This window comes from Lepus europaeus, chromosome X, assembly GCF_033115175.1.
Source record: "Lepus europaeus isolate LE1 chromosome X, mLepTim1.pri, whole genome shotgun sequence".
Classification (NCBI taxonomy): domain Eukaryota; kingdom Metazoa; phylum Chordata; class Mammalia; order Lagomorpha; family Leporidae; genus Lepus; species Lepus europaeus.
This window is the reverse complement of record NC_084850.1, coordinates 134,065,780-134,088,867: the sequence shown is the minus strand read 5'-3', so window position 1 is coordinate 134,088,867 and position 23,088 is coordinate 134,065,780. Positions and strand designations below refer to the sequence as shown.

The 23,088-nt window shown below is 41.4% G+C and overlaps 2 protein-coding genes across 2 annotated transcripts in view; one reads left to right on the top strand and one right to left on the bottom strand.

The window, feature by feature from the left end:
• The window catches only part of FANCB (FA complementation group B), a 209,929-nt gene that overhangs the window by 10,470 nt on the left and 176,371 nt on the right, over positions 1 to 23,088 (bottom strand). The gene's annotated exons all lie outside the window — the stretch shown is intronic.
• Positions 1 to 23,088, top strand: part of GLRA2 (glycine receptor alpha 2) — a 542,545-nt gene that overhangs the window by 482,450 nt on the left and 37,007 nt on the right. The window contains exon 8 of the mRNA XM_062183520.1: positions 22,035 to 22,184. Within this exon, the coding sequence (XP_062039504.1) occupies positions 22,035 to 22,184 (150 nt within the window). The remainder of the gene's footprint in view (positions 1 to 22,034; positions 22,185 to 23,088) is intronic.

The following is a 23,088-nucleotide window of genomic DNA, read 5'->3' as shown; positions in this document are numbered from 1 at the left end:
ATGTTTTCCCATACAGTTTCACAGTGTCAGGCCTTACATTTATATCTTTAATCCAATTTTGACTTGATTTTTGTACACGACGAAAGGTAAGCATATTGTTTCTAAATTCTACATGTGGAAAAATCCAATTTTCCCAGCACCATCTATTGAAGAGATTGTCCTTTCTTCAGTGTTTTTAGCAAACACTTTATCAAAAATAAGTTGGTTGTAGATGCCTGATTTCTAGGGTTTCTATTCTATTCCATTTGTCTGCATGTCTATTTTTTTTTTTTTTTATTTTTGACAGGCAGAGTGGACAGTGAGAGACAGAGACAGAGAGAAAGGTCTTCCTTTTGCCATTGGTTCACCCTCCAATGGCCGCCGCGGTAGCGCGCTGCGGCCGGCGCACCGCGCTGATCCGATGGCAGGAGCCAGGTGTTTATCCTGGTCTCCCATGGGGTGCAGGACCCAAGGGCTTGGGCCATCCTCCACTGCACTCCCTGGCCACAGCAGAGAGCTGGCCTGGAAGAGGGGCAACCGGGACAGGATCGGTGCCCCGACCGGGACTAGAACCCGGTGTGCCGTCTGGATACAACTACCCTATAGTGTGTCTTGAAATCTAATATTGTGTTGCCTCTGGCTTTGTTTTACTGTGCAAGATTGCTTTGCCTATTAGGGGTCTTTTGTGTTTCCATATGAATTTTAGGATTGTTTTTCCTAATTGTATGAAAAACGTTGTTGGTATTTTAATTGATGGGGTTCACATTGAGTACTATGGACAAATTGATAACATTAATTCTTCCAATACATGAACATGGGAGATCATTCCATTTCTTTACTGTTTCTTCAATTTCTTTCATTACTGGTTTGTAATTTTCATTGTAGAAATCTTTCACATACTTTGTTAAATTTATCCTAAGATATTTAGGGTTTTTTTTTTTTTTCAATTTATTTATTTGAAAGGCAGAGTTAGAGAGAGAGAAAGAGAGAGAGCAATATTCCAGCCCCTGGTTCACTACCCAAATGGCCACAGTGGCCAACTGGGTCAGGCCTAAGCCAAGAACCAGGGGCTTCATCTGGGTCTCCCACATGGTTCAGGGGACCTAAGCCTTTGGGTGTGGGGCCCAAAACTTGAGCCATCTTCTGCTGCTTTCCCAGAAACATTAGCAGAGAGCTGGATCAGAATTGGAGCAGTCGCAACTGGAACTGGTGCCCATATGGGACACTAGTGTCATAGGCAGGGGCTTAACCTGCTATGCTCCAATATTTAGTTGGCCTTTTTTTCATAGCTATTGTGTATAATTTCTTTCCCAGTGAGATAGATCATTGTATGTAAAAATACTGATTTTGTATCTTGCAACTTTGCTGGCTTCGCTTACTGGTTCTAATAGACTCCTTTTTTAAAAAATTACTTGCTTTGAAAGAGTTAGTGACTCTATATATACAGAGAGATTTAGTGACTATCCATATCTATATCTATAGATATAGATATATAGATATAGAGAGATCGTCCATCTACTGGTTCACTCCACAGGTGGCTGCAATGGCCAGACCAAAGCCAGGAGCTACATCTGGGTCTCCCATGTGGGTGGCAGGGGCCCAAACATCTGGGCCATCTTTCTATACTTTTCCCAGGCCATTAGCAGGAAGCTGATTGGAAGTGGAGTAGCCAGGACACGAATCGGCATCCATATGGGATGCTGGCATCACACGCAGCAGCTTTACCCACTACACCACAAATTCAGCCCCATAGTTTTAGTAGTCTCTTGATGGAAACTTTTGGTTTTCTAAATGTCTAATAATGAATGAATGGATAAAGAAAATGTGGTATATCAGTCATCCATAAAGAGAATGAAATCCTAACATTTGCAAAAAAAAATGGATGGAACTGGAGACCATTATGCTAAGTGAAATAAGCCAGGCACAGAAAAAAACATATACCTTATGTTTTAACTCATATGAGCAATACACAGACACACACATATTAAAGTGTATGCTATATTATTTGGTAATAGGTATTTATAAATATTATCTTCAAAGAATTACACTCCTTACATAATATACTCTTCTTTTCATGTTATGATCTTTATCATAAATTCTAAATTATGTGATGCTAATATATCCATTCATGCTTTTTTGTGTTTATATTTCCCTGGTATGTATTTCATTCACAAATTTTCCAAATATTTTTTGGATATATTTCTTACATATAGCATACAACAGGGTTGTATGACCCATTCTGAAAACCTTTTTATCTTAATATTCATTTTTATTAAATAAAAAATATTCTGGGTGGTAAATCAGGAATGATTATATTAGTATCACAGTGGAAATAAGACTGAACCAAGAATCTAGTCCCAGGTCTGGATATGCTTTTAACTGGTTGTTTCATACTGGGAAAATCTCTCAAGCTCTCTGACATGAGTGTTTGCACAATATAGCAATAGAATATGCACACATAGAATGAGTTGACTATTAAGATATTTAAAGATTAAGGTACCCTATGCAACATACAAAACATTGATTATTCATGATGACAATGTGCTTCATAACAGTAGGGAAAATTGGGCAAAATTATACCAACCAAGTATTTTCATAATGTTACTCATTAACAGAATGCCTTCAATATTACCACCCTGAGTCATAACCAAAATGAAATTTTATTGCAAATATCAAATTCAATTATGAATTGAAAGGGCATAAATGAATCCCTAAATATCATTTGAGAGAATATAAAGTTCACATAGTTTATCTAACTTTCCAAAGGAATAATTTTGTCCAGCTTTGTAAAAATTAATAGTTTGGGGTGTAAAGAAAAACCTCAGTTGTTTGGGGTCAACAGGCAATTTAAAAACAAGAATAGGAAAAAAATTAGCCCCTCACTGATGGCATCCACTTTAAGATAACAGCAGTTACTCCCAAAGTTCTTAAGTACTTCAGCCCAGGAAGAAGTCAGGTGAGATTTACTCCAATACTTAACTTTAATGAAATCCTAGGTAGGATGACACTATTAATTAATCTAACTAATTTTTAGTACTCAAGACGTCAGCTCTAAAGGCACGACCGAGGTAGAAGAGGTCATTTCTACCATGATAACGAGAGCTACCATTTGAGCACTGATATACCAGGCCCAGTTCATAAGAAAGCCTGCCTGTTATTTCACATATGTCTCAATCCTTAGGGGAAACCTACAAGGTAAACAACATTATCAATCCCATTGCTCAGTTGAGGAATCTGGAGTACAGAATCATTATGTATCTTGTCCAAACTGTACAGCTAGAAAGCGTCAAGACTGGGAGCTGATGCTGTGGCGCAGCGGGTGAAAGCCCTGGTCTGAAGCACTGGTATCCCATGTGGTGCTGGTTCTAGTCCCAGCTGCTCCTCTTCCAGTCCAGCTCTCTGCTATGGCCTGGGAAAACAGTAGAAGATGGCCCAAGTCCTTGGGCCCCTGCACCCACATGGGAGACCCGGAAGAAGCTCCTGACTCCTGGCTTCAGATTGGCACAGCTCCGGCCGTTGCAGCCATCTGGGGAGTGAACCAGCGGATGGAAGACCCCTCTCTGTCTCTACCTCTCTCTGTAACTCTGTCTTTCAAATAAATAAAATAAATCTTTAAAAAAAATGAGGCAAGGCTGGATTTGAACCCTCAAAGGTCAACGCCCAGTGCTTATGAGTTTTCTCACCCCAGCCCAGCAATGACAGATTGCACAGCTGCCATCTATTTTCTTGTCTTTCTTTACCTCTAGAAAACAGGTGAGCCAAGAGCAAGAACAATCATTAACTGTGTGCCTCTCATCATCTCCCACAAGGGAAATAGTCTACAATGATTTCTTGACTGACTGCTGAATAGGTGCAATTCACTTTGAGATCCTAAACCTGTGTCTGCAACAGCAACAAGAAGTCACGATGAGAATGTATTTATGGGGGTACTTCAAAAGATTCATATAAAAAAATGGAATTAAAAGAAAACTTTGGGTATAAAAAAAAACTGTTGCGGGGTAGGTGCTTGCTCTAGCATCTACAATGCTGATTGGAACACCTAAATCCCATATCAGAGTGCCTGGGTTCAAGTCCTGGCTCTGCTCACAATTCCAACTTCCTGCTAATATGCATCTTGGGAACAGCAATGATGGTTCAAGTACTTGGGTCCCTGCCGCTCACCTTGGAGACCCAGATTGAGTTCCCAGCTCCTGGCTTTGGACTGGGACCAGCCTTAGCAATTGAAAATATTTGGAGAATGAACCAGCAGATGCAAGCTCTCTTTCAAATAAAATTTTTTAAAAAGATTTTTATTTTATTTATTTGAAAGTCAGAATTACACAGAGAGAGAAGGAGAGGCAGAGAGAGAGAGAGAGGTCTTCCATCCGCTGGTTCACTCCCCAATTGGCTGCAACGGTCAAAGCTGCACCAATGCGAAGCCAGGAGCTTCTTTGGGTCTCCCACAGGGGTACAGGGGCCCAAGGACTTGGGCCATCTTCTGCTGCTTTCCCAGGCCATAGCAGAGAGCTGGATCGGAAGAGGAGCAGCCAGACTCAAACCAGCACCCATATGGGATACCGGCACTGCAGGTGGTAGCTTTACTCAGTATGCCATATTGCTGGCTCCTCTAATAAAATTTTACAAAATTTTGAAATTCATGTATTTTTTCACAGTATGCATTTCTATGACCTTTTTGAAGACCCCCTCAATATGTAGAATTTCAAAACTTTTCTATACCAAAATTTCTAAATCTGTTTTCCCATGAACCTTGTGAAATACCCTGGTTTTTAAGTGATTCCACAATACATGTTTACAATGGAATGTTTTGAAGTATGAAGTACCCACTTTTATTCTCTATGTTGACCAAAACATAGAGGAAACATATTGATTCAGACTATGTTGGGTACAGTGGTTAGCTTGAATTATGTATTATTAGAACAGGAGTTCATAATTTTTTTTCCTGTAAAGAGCTAGATGGCAAGCATTGTAGGTTTTCTGGGCTGTAATATATCTGTTGCAACTATTCAACTCTGCCATTTTAAGTACACTAGAGAGCCATAGAGAATATATAAGGGGTTGGGTGTGGCTTTGTTCTAAATCAACTTTATTTACAAAACAAGGCCACGGGGAAAATTTAACTCATAGGCAGTAGTAGTTCGCTAATCCCTCAACTCAAGTATAGGTGAACTGATTTTGAGTAGCTATTTTATACATGTTCAAGCATAGACCTCCTGGGACAGATTAAAAATGAGTATGTTATGGTTCTTGTTTTCCTACCCTGATTAGCTATCCTCCCTGGTACTCTGCCTATTATTTTTAAACTGAACTTTCCTCTTAAAAAATATACACATAAATCATCCAATCTTGCCAAATTCTGAATTCACAAAGCCCAAAGTAAGTAACTTATCTTTCTCCCTCTCCTCTGGTCTGCCAAAGATATAATATATTAGATACCTACTGCTATATAACAGATTACCCCCAAAACATAATGGCTCTGGGGCTGGCACTGTGGTATAGTGGGTAAAGCCACCACCTGCAGTGCCAGCATCCCATATGGGTGCCAGTTCGAGTCTGGGCTGCTCCACTTCTGATCCAGCTCTCTGCTATGGCCTGGGAAAGCAGAAGATGGCCCAAGTCCTTGGGCCCCTGCACCCATGTGGGAGACCCAGAGCAGGCTCCTGGCTACTGGCTTCAGATCAGCACAGCTCTGGCCATTGCGGACATCTGGGGAATGAACCAGTGGATGGAAGACCCCCACCCCCCACCCTGCCTCTCTGCTGCTCTGCCTTTCAAATAAATAAATAAAATCTTTTAAAAATAATAGCTTAAACAACATTTTTATCTCACAGTCAGAAACTTGGGCACAATTTAGTTAGTACCTATGTCTCAGGGTATCTCAAAAGATTGACATCAAAGTGTCAACTGGGGCTGCAGTCTCACGTGAAGAGTCAACTAGAAACGAATGCATTTCCAAGCTCACTCCTGGGCTTATTGGCAGGATTAAGTCTCACGTTGCTTTGGGCTGAATGCCGTACTCAGGTTCCTTCAGGCAGCCCTCTCCACGAAGACAAGCACGTGAAAAGAGCCAGTGAGAGAATGCCATCGAGAAAGAGAGTGCAAGCAAGATGGAAGTTGTTCTGAAACATAATCATGGAAGTAACATCCCATTGATTTTGCCACATTGTATTTGCTAGAGCCAAGTCTGTAGGACCAGCTCACATTCAAAGGAAGCAGACTGTCAAAGGCCATAAATACCAGGAGGCAGGAATCATTGCAGCCCATTTTGGGAGACTGGCTGCCACACACGAACTCTGCATTGATCTTTCAGTGTGATGCTAAATTAACATTAACATAATTAACTCATGCCCTATCAGCAGGGATAATTTGTACCTTCACAATATCTACCTTCTTATTGGCTCAAAATATAAACATGACTCATTCTTCCTAAGGAGCTTCATACTCAGTGTGGTACAGACACTTTATGTGCTATTTCTGCAGATAAAGTGCTCTTGTTTTCCTGACCCCACAAGGGTTGGTGAATGCTGAATAATTCTCACATAGTATTGGGCAGAAAATACTAGTTCCTGTTACAGTTATATAATTCTCATTTCATAAATTTAAGACCTAGATGTACAGAGCAAAAAGGAAATGATAGATATTAAATTGATTTGGTACTTACTTCTTCAGACTGCTTTTCAAATTAGGTCAAGGTTCAGTTTTTAATTGTCCTGTGCGAATTAGTCAGATATAGGGCTTTTATCAATAAAGAAATGTCAGGAGGACGTGTGCTGGCTGCCTTTCTCATTCTAAATGGCACATGATGTAGAAGGCATCATTTTTGTGTCAAGCTTCCCTAATCTAATGTGAGGTTTGGGTTATTTCTTTTAGTCAACTACAAATCTACAACAAGTATTTGGATCTGATAGTTTGTTCAGGAAGTGCTTTCAGGAAGGAAAAACGAGTGGCACATAAACAGCAAAAAGAGAAAAGCCAAAAGTGGATTCTTCAGTTGCTTACCACGGAGGAAAACTAGAGTTCCATTATGCTGGAGATCCTCTAATACCTGTGGGGAATTCTCACCATAACTTCCCCAGCAAGTAACAAGAAATGGAAGGTGTTTATCCACTGATTCCCATCCCTCCCTGGCTGAGGCTGCCCCAGGAGCAGGCTTCCTTGCATGCATATTGAGAAAGTTACTAAGGTGTCAGAGAAATCTCTTGGATAGAAAAACAGATTTGTGGAGTTCAGGTGAGTTGCTGATGGTTTGTATGTATGGGAACTGCCCCTTGACTCTTCAGATCAGTGTATCTGCTGCACACAATGGTATTACACACGTGAATGTTCTCTCATCAGTACCATTTGTTTCGAAGCCAGGAATCCACTGTGAGCTGCCTAGTACACACAGGTTCTCAATGAACACACATTGTAGGAGGACACTGAAAGCAGTAACAGTAGGGAGGCCTAAAGGCTGCTGCTGCTGGAAATCAGAACACTAAGCACCATACTTGTGTTCACTTGGTTCCTCTCTTGCCACTTTTTCTTTCTCTTGAGTCACAGAATCTTAAAATAGCAAAACCTTTAGAGATGATCAACCCAACCCTTTTATAGCCCCAAGGAGGAATCTGACGCTCTGACATAAAAGAATATGGTCAAGTTGTAAAGTACACCAGCGACACAGCCAAGACTTACATCTGTGGCACCTTCTCATTGCCCTCTCCATCACAGCCTCCCCGCCTCCTCTTAGCTTATACAATCCTTCAGCATTGATTTCCACCAAGAGAATGCAATTGATCTAAACTCTCTGAAGCAGACATGTGCAACTGATGTATTAGAAACGGATGTGCTCAATGAGCCCAACCAAATTCTTTTCACACTCACAATTTATCTTTTAAGCATTCTGTACACTTCCATATTGAAAAATAATAATGTCTCCTGATGGCTTATCCTTTATTTCTTCAAAGAGAATACACATTTATTTATGTCATTTAATTCAAGAGGCTGTAGGATCTTTTTAATTACTAACAGACTCCTGCAGGCTAGTATCTTTTGCAAATAACTAATTGTTAGTGGGTGATTTGTGGGTTTTGTGGTAAGGAAAAAGGCATGGAGCTGACTTGCATCAAAATGTGGCTCAGCTGCAGGAAATAGACACAGTTGGGAAATTATCTTTGGTAATTTACACTAACAAAAACCAGTATCACCAGCTCAGCCAGAAGCTTTTGTACTACATTAATTTCCAACCTCTGATTGACCTGTAACTCCTTTTCTTGTTTTTCCTCTCCACATGGAACCTAGGACATGGTGGGGACCTGGAATTTTTCCATTTTACTTTCACTTTGGATGGTATGAAACAGTAGGTAGCTGATTAGCTTCAAGGGCTTTAGGTTAGAATACATTAGGCTTGAGAGCCCAGAGTCCATGCCAAGAAGGGAAGGTTTCTGTCAACTTGACTCCCATGGAGACATGCTCGCCAACCTGTGGCACCACCGTGAACTTACATTAAACTACAGAGTTGATGCTGAACCAGACCACAGGTCAGAGGCTGAGCACAAAAGCTTCGCGACTACCACTGACTGCCATTCAACTGAAATTAATATTTCATGCCATATTCTCACCTGTGAAATATTCTTTGGCTCTCTACCAGAGGAATCCCTGTCCTCATTCCCAGCTTGGGGGTTCAAGTGCATTGTGGGGATGCTTGGCCCCAGGAGGAGGCTCTTTGTACCCCAGAGTTATCACAAGATTCTAGGTGTTCCTAGAAAAAAAGTTTTATCACTGCAGACTGAATGAGGCTCTTCAGACTGCCCCTATTTGATAGCCCCAAATCACCCATTTCCTGTACATCTTCCCCACTGGTCATCTCAAAGTTGACTTACATCAGGGAATACACCATTGGTGACTACCATGGGCTGATGGGTAGATCACACATACTCAGTCCACACAGGCCCACCCACCCACTCTAATCAGGTTCTGAGTTTCAGAAATGGTAGAAAGTGAGACACCGGGTTCTAGTCCCGGTCGGGGCACCGATCCTGTCCCGGTTGCCCCTCTTCCAGGCCAGCTCTCTGCTGTGGCCAGGGAGTGCAGTGGAGGATGGCCCAAGTGCTTGGGTCCTGCACCCCATGGGAGACCAGGAGAAGCACCTGGCTCCTGCCATCGGATCAGCGCGGTGCGCCGGCCGCAGCGCGCTACCGCGGCGGCCATTGGAGGGTGAACCAACGGCAAAAGGAAGACCTTTCTCTCTGTCTCTCTCTCTCACTGTCCACTCTGCCTGTCAAAAAAAAAAAAAAAGTGAGAGGTTTGGCCTGTGCTGCCTTCCTGATCCAGCCTCCTCAAATCGTTCTAGAGGGCACAACTGACTTGGCAATCATAAACTGCCAAGCCTGGGACACAGAGTAGAGACCCCCAAGCTCTTCCATGCTCTTCCTTTCCCCAAGTCCCCTCTTTAGGCAACACAAGATGCAGAGCAGGAGAAAACCCTGGCCAATGCTCCAAATACTATTCACTATTCCAAAGTGTCTCACTCAGCTTAGTCCAAAGAACAGGTCTGAACTAAACTTCCCTTCTCCCCTTCACTCAGCAGTATGAAATATGAACCTGGAGTAGGCTTCAAATAAAGACATGGAAAAGCACACAAGAAGGTGAAGCACTAATTGCTGTCCAGAAAAGCAAAGGCAAAAGACTGTGGCTATCTGCCCTCTTGGAACATTTCTGTTCACAGTGTCTCCATGGCTGTGGGTCTGACAGTGGTGTTTTTCCTCTTCCCCTTCACAGCACATGCCCTCATCGGGTGAGAGCACACTGTGAGGAATTCCCCTGACTCACTCCCGGAGAGGGAGGTTCCCACAGGGGTCAATGAACCAGAAAAGCAGAATTTGGAGTCACGCCAGATTACATGTGAATGCCAACTCCACCATTCTTATGCTGTATGATCTTGGTGAAGTTAATGAGTATATTCAGTGTTTGTATCCTGATAATGAAGACAACTCACAGAGTTGTGCCATTGCAGGCTTCTGTTGATGCTGGTGGTGGTAATGTTAGTTTGGTTTGCTTTCTGTAACTGCCTATCTCAGATCCTGCAATAACAGGGGTGCTCACTAAGAGTTTCCATTTGTGATCTTACATTATGTGAATTTTAAAATGGGGCAATATAAAAATGCTAATCAAGTGTTAATACATGCACAGAGCATGAAATACAACAGATTCTAATTTACATTTATTCCTCTGGGGACACCTGCCTTGAATTACACAAGTTTTGAATTACACAAGATCTTCAGGAACTCATCTCTCGCAAGCCAGTGTGACTGAGCACCTACGACCTGCCAAATGAGTGTTAACATTTACATCAAGTTTTTTTATTCAATCCTTCAGTGACTCCATGAGACTATAATCTTTGGGCCCTTATCTCAATACAAAGAAACTGACATTCCAAAATGTCAAGGCATTTTCCCAAGTTAGCTGGTTATCCAGGTAGGAGTCAAATCCAAGTTGGCCTGGCTCCAAAGATGTTCACTTTGTTTTCCCTTCTTGTACATCTTCATTGTTTCTCCATTCTCACCCCCCCCCCCACAAAACACACAAACTGCTTATACAAATTATCTATTAAGTGGAGTCTCATCATCCCACAAAAACCCATGGTTCTTTCCAGTACTGAGATAACCCAACTGGCATTTTTCTTCACTTGCAGGTGTTTTTCTAATAGCGAGTAATTTGCTAGCAACCCCAACTCCCTCCTCATTCCTGATCTCATTAGAAAAAAAACATACATCACTTGTTTTGCTGATGAAGGTGCAGTCAACAAGTAGTAGATTATAACAGGAATCAGTATTCCTGTCCACGCACTGAAACTGTAGTGAAATATGGCCATTTGTCCTGCTTCCTCCCTTTCCTCCAGAGGCAAGCCCTTCCTCATTTTGGCTCCCCTAGATGCCTACTTTTGCAGAAGGCTAAGATTTGGGGGAGCATTTCTGTAGAGTGTTGCTATGGTAACAATGGCTGTTGCTTGGTGTTCCTCACACATTCTGGAGTTGGCAAAACTATTCTTCCGTTATCACTGTACCCACAAAACTCACATGGATAGGGAGCTTTGGTAACAATATTTAACAGCTTCCTGACCCCCATATTGGAGACAAACTTATTTGTCTTTAGAAATTACATCAGCTAACTAAGCCTGTGCATCATCCAATGCCCAACAAACTAATTGGTATCCAAAGGTTTTTCAGGTCCATTTGTAAGGGGTTGGTTTTTGTAGATCCCAAGCCGGGAGGCACTGCCACCCAATGGCTATTTCTACAAACAGCACCACCACGAGAGTTCTATTTATTCAACTACTCTGTCTAGATTCCAACATGAATATCAGAAAACGGAGTGGGGCTGCTGTCACTGGAATGGGCAAGGTAGTCAGTGCTGCCACCCTCTCTCTGCCAAGGAAATCTTATTTTCCCAGCATTAAACAGCAGGTGTTAGCTCTTTAATTAGGCAATAAAAATAGCAACTTGGCAGTGAAACTATGAAGATTAAATTGTACAATACCATGAATCTTAGATAACAGGTTTATTCAACTATCTATATTTTTTTCTGATGAGAGTAAATAAAAGACAAAATGGGGCTGGTGGAGCCGGCACTGTGGCATAGCATGTAAAGCCACCACCTGCAGTGCCGGTATCCCATATCCAATCCAGCTCTCTGCTAGGGCCTGGGAAAGCAATAGAAGATGGCCCAAGTCCTTAGGCCCCTGCACCCACCTGGGAGTTCTGGAAGAAGCTCCTGGCTCCTGGCTTCAGATTGGCACAGCTCTGGCCGTTGTGGCCATCTGCGAAGTGAACCAGTGGATGGAAGACCTCTCTCTCTGCCTCTGCCTCTGCCTCTGTAACTCTGCCTTCCAAATAAATAAATAAATCTTTAAAATAAAAATGGGGTTGGTGTTCTGCTGTAGCAGTTGAAGCCACCATTTCTGATGCTGGCATCCCATATGAGCACCAGTTTGTGTCACAGGCTGCTCCACTACCAATCCAGCTGCCTGCTGATGGCCTGGGAAAAGCAGTAGAAGATGGCTCAAGTGATTGGTTCTCTGCCACTCACATGGGAGACTTGGATGTAGCTTCTGGCTCCTGGCTTCCACCTGGCCCAGCGCTGGCCATTGCAGCCATTTGGGGAGTGAACCACAGGATGGAAGACCGACCGACCTCTCTCTCTCTCTCTAATCCTGACTTTCAAATTCATAAATAAAGCTCTTTTTAAAAAGAGGCAAAACAGAAAAACAAAACCAGAATTCTTTTTTCTTGCTGCTATTGACTACTAGCTGTGTATGAGTTCAACAGTGCATTTAAAGCACTTATTTTTTCTCCACTATAAAATGAAGATGAAGAGAGCGGTGGTACACCTCCTAGCAGTCAATAAGAGACAAGTTGATTAGAGCTACCAAAGGCTTCTGTTCCATGTAATGGAAACACATCTCAGGCTACTGAGGCCAACAGATATTTCAACAGTGGCACTAATCAAGGTTAATTAATTAAAAATTTTCCACCTCTAAATCAGATAAAATAAAATGGTTCTATAAAGAAGAAAAGCTTCTATTCTGCTTCAGCAATGGTTTGAGAATAAACATCGACTCAAGCAGGAGGTTATGAGATCATTGCCCTTAAAGACAAATGTCTGAGAATTTTGAGGTTGTCCTATAGGTTCTATCATCTCTTTGTCATTAAAAAATAAGACTTGGTTGACCATACTTATTTGTGATTTCTCTCCACCATAGAAAACTTCTCTCTGGACAGGTTCACGAGCAATCATCCTTGCTTGACTGCTAGAGGAATGTCACAGGTCTCAGAGGTTAGCCTAGTGGCAGGGTTGTGGTTATAATTTAATTGGCACATGAGAATAGCTTGCCGTGAGGAATGGAGAGGACATCCAAGCTAGAAGGATATTCAGCTAATCCTTGAACAATGATGGCCCCTTCTTCTGTCCTGCAGATAAATACAAGTCAAAAATAGCCCAACTCATGTGTAACTGGCTTTGCAACACAATCACCATAATATCTGAACACAGATAAAACATTGTGATGCTAAAAGAAATAAGTGTATTACTTGATTTTCCATTTTGAATCTGTACTGAGAATGTAATTAATGGTAAAAAAAAATGACTCAAGAAAACTTGTCAAAGTTTTCAAAAAATGTCGATTGATTTGAAAAATACGGGGAACGCTCTAAGGACTGTAGACGTGATGGAATTAACTGAATTTCACTAACTGATGTGTTCAAACAACACATAAACATTTATCTAATGACATGGAAAGCTAAACCACTTGATTGGTTCTTCTTTTCTACCAGATATGTGTGCAAACTACATGAGGTGTAAAGTCATGATAATAATAAGTGTTCTTTCCCTTAGTGAAAACAAATCAAAAGTAATCTGGCTCTGCAAGCTGGCACTGCATCCCCGTGGAGAAGCCACCTCATGCTGGAATCTGTCCCGACTCCCCTTCCTAAAGATGCCCCTTCTCAGCATGAAGCACCCAGAGCAATCATTGGCCTGTCTCCCCTAACAGATATTAGGCCACATTCTTGTTAAGGAGGGAATCTGAGGAGTAGATGGGTTAATAGGTAGTCAGGGTGGTCCTAATGGAATTTGGGGTGTAAAATATTTGCTCCCTCCCCCAAAAGTTATCTCTAGCAAGACCAAACAGGCCTCCCTCCTTCCTTGGGAATCTCCAAACCCACCATGAGGATAGCAAGGGCGCTCCTCCTGAGCTCACAGCTTACAGTGAAAACAAGTTACCTGTCCCAGCCTCTGGGTGGGCTTTTGTTTTATCCAGAGCAGGCAGACAGGATGGAGAATTGTAAGTCAGGCCTTTTGATGGGTTTGTCCCTGCCTGCTAACTGAATGCCAATCTGATTGTCAAGTTTTTTTTTTTTTTCCTTTGAAATTGTACTTAAAAACCCCACTACCCCCAGACCCTTTGGGTTTTTTACTCTCTTGGAAGCCCCATGCTGCTCTGGCTGGAGGTCTTTGACTAGTAAATCTTTTTAAATCTCAAAAAAAAAAAAAAAAAAGAATAATAATCTAGCTATCATCAGCTATCAGCTCTAAAATATCTAAACTAACTTTTTCTTCCTTATAGTTGTCGTTTTTTTCTAGCTAACCTTTCATAATATAAAACAGTGCTTGTGAAAAAAATTTGAATTTATATACTGCTTGGAAAATTTGTTAATCAACAAACTTACTGGGTACTTAATAAAGGCACAAAGACTTATTCACAATGGTATGGAACAAAGACATTACTGGGTCTTTATCTTCCAAATATCATATACTTTGGTCAGGTGAATAAAAGTTCATATGCACAAAGTGAACACTGAAGTGGCTGATCCTAACTGAAAATGCCTTACAAATTCTAAAGACTGGTGACACAACTGTGGACTAGATCAGCACAGAGAGCATCCCTGTGGAGCTGAAATTTTGGCTATTGCTTGAGGAATTACCTGGAAATAAACAGATGGAAAAAAGTTTGCGAGAAGCTTTTGTGCTGAGAGAAGAATATAGGCCAGGGTTTCTCAACCTTATAACAACATTACCATTGGGTATTTACCAGCGTCCCTGTCCTATATCCAATACAAACCAGTACCAGCTTTCTAGCTTCCAGTTGGAACATTGAAAACCATCTTCAGATGTTGCTGAATGTCCATCCTGGGGAGCAACACAGGACTAGACACAGATACCTGGATTTGGGGATTTTTTTTACTTTCTCTGTCTCAGGGTTTTTCAACGTCAGAACTATTGAAATTTTGGTGGGTGAACTCTTTTTTTTTTTGGACAGGCAGAGTGGATAGTGAGAGAGAGACAGAGAGAAAGGTCTTCCTTTTTGCCGTTGGTTCACCCTCGAATGGCCGCTGCGGCTGGCGCCTCTCACTGATCTGAAGCCAGGAGCCAGGTGCTTCTCCTGGTCTCCCATGGGGTGCAGGGCCCAAGCACTTGGGCCATCCTCCACTGCACTCCCGGGCCATAGCAGAGAGCTGGCCTGGAAGAGGGGCAACCGGGATAGAATCCAGCGCCCCAACCGGGACTAGAACCTGGTGTGCCGGTGCCGCAAGGCAGAGGATTAGCCTGTTAAGCCACGGCGCCGGCCATAAACTCTTTATTATGTGTACTGTCCTGTGCATAACAGGATATATAGCAGCATTCCTGATCTCAAACTACTATTTGCCAGTAGCACCTCCCCCAGTCATGGCTACCAAAAAATATCTCCAGGCATTGCCAATTGTTCCCTGTGGTGCCAAATCACCCCCATTTGGGAACCACTGGTGTAGACAATGAGTCATCAGTGGAACTAGACTTCCTCAGAGGTAAGCAGAATTGCTCAAACACAGAACAAAGTTTGTGGTTTGTGTTAGGAAAGAGTCAAATAAGATTGAATAACCAGGGCACACACATAGTGTAACAATGTAAGTATTAATGGCCAGCATTGTAGTGACACCTTTGACATGGAGAGAAAAGACCAAAATTAAGGGTTCTTTGCAGAAATAAAGGTTGACTCTGTGCAACAGATGCAGTATTAGAAATAAAAGCAAGGAAAGAACTATCGGTGAAACCAGGGTTGCTAGAGAAAAGAATAACTCAAAGAGGAAGAATGGGAAGGAGGGAGCATTTAATGAGTTTTAATTTTGCAAATACTACCTGTAAGCATTTTTGAACTGGCCCAGGAATGCACCTGAGAGGTCAGGGCTGAGGAGTGGACTTGGGAGTTGCAGAAGCACAAAACTCTGACATCTCTGTCACTAAATACTGTATGTTTCTTTCTCATTTTAATTCAACTCCACTCTAGGATGGGTGGCCGTAGGCCTTCTAAGGATCTTATGGCACTGCCATCTTTAGCAGTGACAATCAAGCTGGCTACAGAAGGGTTAAGGTCTAAAATCATATGGGAGATTTTAGAGGTCCCGATGTAGCATGTATACCTTCTGCCCACATTCCACTGGGGACCCAACTGAACTGGAAAGTCTAGTTTGCTGGTACAGGAAATGGAATTATTATGCACTTGGCCAGTCTCTACTATAGGACACCCACCCACCCAGAGAGGCAGACATAGGAGTAGATGAAGGATATGAAGATAGAAAACTGGAGAGGAAAGAGTTCAAGAAATACAAATAATAAATGAAAGTAAAGGTCCCACAAAGAATTCAGAGTGTCAAAAGGTGTGTGCAGGCAGCAGAGCTGTGTTGTAGCGGGTTAAGCCATTGCCTGCAACTCAGGCATCCTATATGGGTGCCTGTTGCTGTCCTGACTGCTCCAATTCGAATCCAGTTCCCTACTAATGGCATGGGAAAAGTAGAAAAGGATGGCCCAAGCCACCCACTTCAGAGACCCAGAAGGAGCTCCTGGCTTCAGCTTGGCCCAGCCCTAGCCATTGTGGTCTTTTAGAAGAGCAAATCAGCAAATGGAAGATATCACTCGGTCTCCCCCTCTCCCCAACTCTTCCTTTCAAGTAAATAAACAAAATTCCTTTTAAAAGTCTCAAAAGCTGGGACCAGCACTGTGGTGTAGTAGGTAAAGCCATTGCCTGCAGTGCCGGCATCCTATATGGGCACTGGTTCGACTCGCAGCTGCTCTACTTCCAATCCAGCTCTCTGCTATGATGCTATGGCCTGGGAAAGCAGTGGAAGATGGCCCAAGTCCTTGGGACCCTGCACCCAAGTGGGAGACTCCTGGCTCCTGGCTTCAGATCAGCTCAGCTCCGGCCATTGGGCCATTTGGGGATGGAAGATCAATCAATTGAGCTCACTCGCACTCTCGCTCTCTCTCTCTCTGCCTCTCTCTATAGCTCTGCTTTTCAAATAAATAAATAAATCTTTTAAAAAGTCTCAAAAGCAAAGAGTTAAACTTTATAAGAAAAGAAAGTGTCTGCTTTTGTGAAGATTCTTGCTTTGTCTCTCAAAGACATCACAATAATTTTAAAATGACTTATACCTGTACATCTATACCCCACTTCAAAGCTATAACTACCTTTATGAGCAGTATGAAACTCCGAACCCGTCTGTCTGGGCTTCAGTGCCTTCTTCATTGGTGCAGATGACCTGTCTACCCTTCCCCCTGCACCTCCCAGACACCCAGCATATCAAAGTCACTGGCTTGCTCACCATCCCCAGAGCCCACTGTTCTCTCTCATCTTCACAACTTTGCCTTTTATACCTTCTTCTCTACTCCAAGCCCTGGCTTTCCTCAGGCACTGAATCAAGTGCCCCACCATTTAAGGAATAAAGAAAAACCCTTTTTGATTTCTGTTGTCAACACCAACTCCATACTAATCACCAGATTTGGGGTCTCTCTATTTGGCATATGAAACCATTGACCTTGTGTCAGTTACACGTTCACATGAATCAATCTCTCTCTCTCTCTCTCTCTCTCTCTCTCTCTCTCTCTCTCTCTCCATACCATGATTTCTCCTTTTAAAGTTCTGCTAATATGTTTGTATTTAGTTGAGAGACAGTGGCAGACTGAGACTTTCCATCTGCTGATTTACTCCTCAAATGCCCACAACTACCTGTGCTGGGTCAGGACAAAGCCAGGACCCCAGAACTCAACCCAGATATCTCACATGGGTGGCAGGATAGAGGTACTTGAGCCACCACCTGCTGCCTCTGAAAGTGTGCATTAGATGGAAGTCTGAATCAAGAGTCGAGTCAGGACACCAACTTAGGCACTTTAACATGGATACAGACATCCAGAGCAGTATGCAAATTGCTCACCCCATACTGTGGTTTATTAAGCATTGAAGCAGGACCACTAGGATGTACAACTCCAGGACAAAATCAGCCAACATCACAGTCTAGGTCAAAGGCTAGGAAATTATTTCTGCAAAGGGCCATTTAGGTTTTGTGGGGCATCTGGTTTCAGTCACAACAAGCCAACTCTAGCATTGTAGTGCAAAAATCGCCATAGACAATATGTAAATAAATAAGTATGGTCATGTTCCATAAAAGCTTACTTATAAAACAGATGAGCCAGATTGGATCCATGGGCCATAATTCTTGCTCCTTGATGTAAATGAGTGTCCCTTTGGGGATCACACTATGAATAGGCTCCCCTCAAGTGTAAACGGCAGTGTCCTGGGAACAATCAGTGTGCATAGTAGTCATCTTTGTATCTGCTGTCCCACTGCCTACCAGCACCGAACACAGTTTCCTCCATGTTGTCGACACTCCATGAGTTTTTCTGAATTAAGTATGCCTGAAAACTATCAATTCAGTAAATCATAACGGCATTTTGAGCGCTTAATTACCTTTGAAAACTATCCTGCAAGTTTGAAGTAAATAGTTCAGGAAGGAGTCATGTAAGCCCCAGAATGATAAAAAGAATGTGACAAGGGAAGATGTGAGCTGAAAACATCTATGATTTAGCAGCCAAAGGGAGAGAATCTGACATCAGAGCTGGCTAAAAGCAAGGAAAGGAATGTCAATCCCAGGGGGACCAGCACTGGGGGACATCAGATCATGTGTAACAGGGGTCTCATAACACCATTTAAATCTACATGAATAATGCATTTAATGTTGGTACTTCAGTGCTGGAAAGGCAACTGTGATTTGGAGGAAACTTGGAGACTAAGCAAAATGATTAAGAGACAGAATGAATTCATTTATGAGCAACTAAAAAAGAATACATGCTTGGCCTACTGACAACCAGGAGGAGATGGGGAAGAGGTTTACAAATTACTGAAAGCTGTAAATGCCAGGATAGAGGAGGAATGATGGTCATCTGTATTGCACTTGGCTCCTGGTATGGACATATCTCAGGCATTGACAAATTCCTCTCATTATTGGGCCTTAAAACATTTACAGACCATTGGAATAATCTATAAGTTAGAATTCTGTAACTGGTAATGTTCTTTTATTAAAGGGGAATAAGATTACTCCAGAAGACCAAATATAAGACAAATTGTTACTTATTAAGGACAGAAAAATTTTCCAGGAGTCCTGAGTGTACTGAGAGAATAAAAATTTACTAATAGCCCAATCTCACAAGTATCAAATATATACAAGGGTGGCTAATAGTATATAGCTTAAAATTGTTGAAATTAAAACAGAAAGATATAAAGATAGCTAGACATGTCCTTCCTTGCTTCCCTTTTCCTTTCATTCAGTCATTCAATCATCCCTCTGTCTACCCCACACAATTAATGCCTACCCGCTACTTGCTAGGTGCTATGCTGCTGATACCAAATCTAATACTGCACAGGGCCTGCCCTCAACATCAAGTAAACAGAGTTTTAAAACATTAACAAGCTTATAGTCTGAGGATAAAGTCTGAGCAGCTGATGGATGGACAAGTCCAATAGCAGTTGGTGAGGGAACAAAGGAACATGGCCTTAATCCAGATGGGAGAACAGGGAAAGACGAAGGAGACTTCGCAGGAAAGTTGGTGTCTGGGCCTGGTCTTGAAGAATTCTGAAAAATCCTTTAAGCAGAAAGAATGGGAACATAGGAATAGTGACATATGAGGAGGATACCTCAAACATTTTGTGGAACATAAAACTAAAATGTAGATTTGGGTATAAAATTTTGAAATCTATGCATATTTTAATCATAGTATGCATTTCTCATGAGCTTTTTAAAGACCCCTTATAATCAAAGGATTGGGGATGATGAAGTAACAGACTACTTTGTCACAACATATATGGGACTAACAGTTCAGATTGTGTGAAACCAATAGTTTAATAGAGGTGATAATCTTAATAATTAGAGTATGTTAGGATTCTGGATGATTTGTATTTTCCTTGTTTGTCTTTTCCAAACATTCTCCATTTCATGCCCTTAAGTAGCCAAATAATTGCAAACATTTATATAGCACTTATTCTGTGCTTGACACTATTCTAAGTTCTTCATATATATATGGAGTGGCTTCATCAACTGTAAACCTCTAGGAGATAGGTACTATGATTGTTCCTATTTTACAGGTAAGGAATGGAAGCAGAAGGAGGGTAAGAAACCCAGAAAAGTTCTAGAAATAGTAGCAGAGCACTTTATCGAACTCAGGGCATCTCTCTCCAGAGTCTCTGCTTTTAACATCCTTGGTGCTGCTAACTTTCAAAGTCAAGAGCATCTTTTCATATTGTTTACCTTGTAACCAATCAAAAAATTGACCTAATAGAAACAAATATTTTGGGGGATGAATATTCATAGCAACAAAATTTATAGTCATAAAAATAAAATAGAAAATAAATGTTCTAGAAAGTAGAGTGATGAATCATGATATGGACCATTATGCAAGCATTGGAAATTATGATTTAAATGAAAGTTAAATGACATGGGAAGTGTTCACTATGAAAATGGAAAGGAAATGCAAAATCCAAATTATATGATCCTAATAGTGTGTTTGTGTGTGTTCAGAAAGGAAATCTACTCATCAGACCAAGTTTCAATTCCAATTCCAGTCTCAGGTCTGTAATTTGTTAGTACTGTGACACTGGGTAATAACTTAACCCCTGCATACCTCAGGTTCCTCTCAGAAAATGAGTAGGGGCCAGCACTTTGACGCAGTGGCTTAAGCTGAAGTCTGCAGCACTGGCATCCCATGTGGATGCGAGTTCAATTCCTGCCTGCTCTGCTTCCTATCTTGCACCTGGGGAGTGAACAGAGGATGGCTCCCATTCCTGGGCCCCCACATTTCTCTCTCTCCCTCTCTCCCTCCCTCCCTCTCTCTGTAACTCTGCCTTTCAAATACATAAAATACATTTTTTAAAAAAGCAAATGTGCATAATACCACTTTTACAAGGGTTACAAAATTAATACATGTGAAATGCTTAAAGTGAGCACTTACTGCTAAATGTTAAAGACTAGGGCAATGTATTTAAAAATTAGAAGTGGCTAAGACACCTTCAGCTGCTAACTTGCTAAGTGTTCTTGTAGTCAAATCTAATACATCACAACTTGGTGCAGTTATTTCCCCGTTATACTTTAAAAACTTTTGTAAATCAAGTAAGAGGGAGGGCATTTTCCATTGCATGTGAAAAGTATGAGGGTACTTCAAAAAGTTCACAGAAAATGTAATTCAAGATAAATTTATTCTGGTACAAAATATCTTTTGAAATCCATGCGTAATTTTCTGTAATACCATTTGCGCTGAAATTTGAAGGCCCCTCATATGCATGGGTTTCAAATTCTTATGCACCCACATAATCTTTTAATTCCATTTTCCATAAACTTTTTTAAGTATTCTTGTATTTGTCTTCAGAATTTGTCCTGTCAAATTACAAAATTTAATAAACACTGAAGAGTTATACAAGTTTTCTTTTAAACCAGATACCTTCTTAAGGATAAATCCCCGATGTCTCACTTTGGTTTGGCTTGATACTCTTTAATTGTGAGTTTAAAAATATTTAGAACAGTTTTTCCATGTCAGTTAGGATCAATAAATTGATGGAAATTACAAATTGGCTTTGGAAGGACCTATGACTGTACATAGTTTATTTCTCAGTCAAGTTTTTAAGATTACATTAATTATATTAGGCTGTAAATGTTAAGAAAAAATAGAAGTTATCAGTTTTAGTAATAGTATGCATTCTATTTTTTATCTCAAAGTTCTGTTTTTCTTATTTCACTAAGGGAATTTTTAATTGGCAAGTATACCCTACACATACTTGTGGCAAACAAAGTGATGTTCTGATAAGTGTAGACCTTACAGAATGGCTACATCAAGATTTTTCACATGTATCACCTTGCATACTCTTTTGTGGTGATGATACTTAAAATCTGCTCTAAGGGAACCCTTGTTAGCTCCAGAGCTGGCCTCAGGGAAGAACTGTCTTTGAGCAGGTGGCTGTACTGAGGGAGATGCAGCAAGGGCCAGGCCAGGGAGGTGTGAGACTTCCACTCACTTGCCCTGAACCTTCAAAGTGGAATTGATGCCTTCCTTAAGCACTTTCGTAAGGAAAGGCTAGAAAATCCTTCACCAAGGAAATCGGGTTACTCTGCTGTTCACAACATTACACTCTGGGTTCCTAGCACGTTTTCTTCACCTCTCTCTCTCTCTCTCTCTCTCCCTTCTCTCCCTTCTCTCCCCTGTCTCCCCTCTCTCCCCCCCCTCTCTCTCAGGTGTCCTATGTAAAAGCGATTGACATCTGGATGGCGGTGTGCCTTCTGTTTGTGTTTGCTGCCTTACTGGAATATGCAGCAGTGAACTTTGTCTCCAGGCAACATAAGGAGTTCCTGCGTCTTCGAAGACGACAGAAGAGGCAGAATAAGGTACAGTTGGCCCTCAGTGCAGAACAAGTCCTGTAGAGCTTGAGGTGGTTAACCATGCAATGGAATTCAGAAAACAAACGAACATACAACAAGCAAAAAGCTAAGGTTAATTTTTGTCCTCATTGTCTGACTACACTGAATTACTACTGTTCAAGTTAGTCCTTTAAAACTCAGGTACATATTTTATGAGCAGAGAAAGGAGTTCCAAGGCTCTAATCAAAGTAATGTGAAAGAAGGAGAAATGTTGATTATCCTGATTTGATCAGTACACATTTTATACATGCATCGAAATATCACACTGCAGCCCATAAATATGTGCTATTGCTCATTAAAAATCTTATTTGAGGCAGAATTGTCAGATTTAGCAAATAAAATGCAGGGTATGCAGCTAAATTAAAATTTCAGATAAATAACACTTTTTAGTATAAGTATGACCCAAATGTTGTATGGGATATGTGTATACTGTAAAATGGTCATTTATGTGAAATTCCAATATAACTGAGCTGCCCCTATTTTATCTGGCAACCCTAATTGGGGAAATATACTCAATTTGACAAAGTTATGTTAAATTCATGGTTGTTTTGAATACTGACAATGTGTGTGTTGAGGGGGTGGTATGTGTACCCATAACCGATGTGACTTTTCATCAGTTGCTCTGCCTTATGTAAATAATGTTCTACTCATGTAGACTGCAGCTTGATAAATGCAGTGAGGTTGATCTTATTGTTGCAACTTAAACTTTATTGCAAAAAGCTAGGCTTTACACTATTCAGAGATTTGAGATTTGAAATACCTAACTCAAGCTCTCCAGTTCAATGTTTTTCCAAACTTACCTACACATTAGAAGCACCAAGGGATTCTCAAGACTACTAAGCCTTGACCACACCCCACTAATTAAATCTCA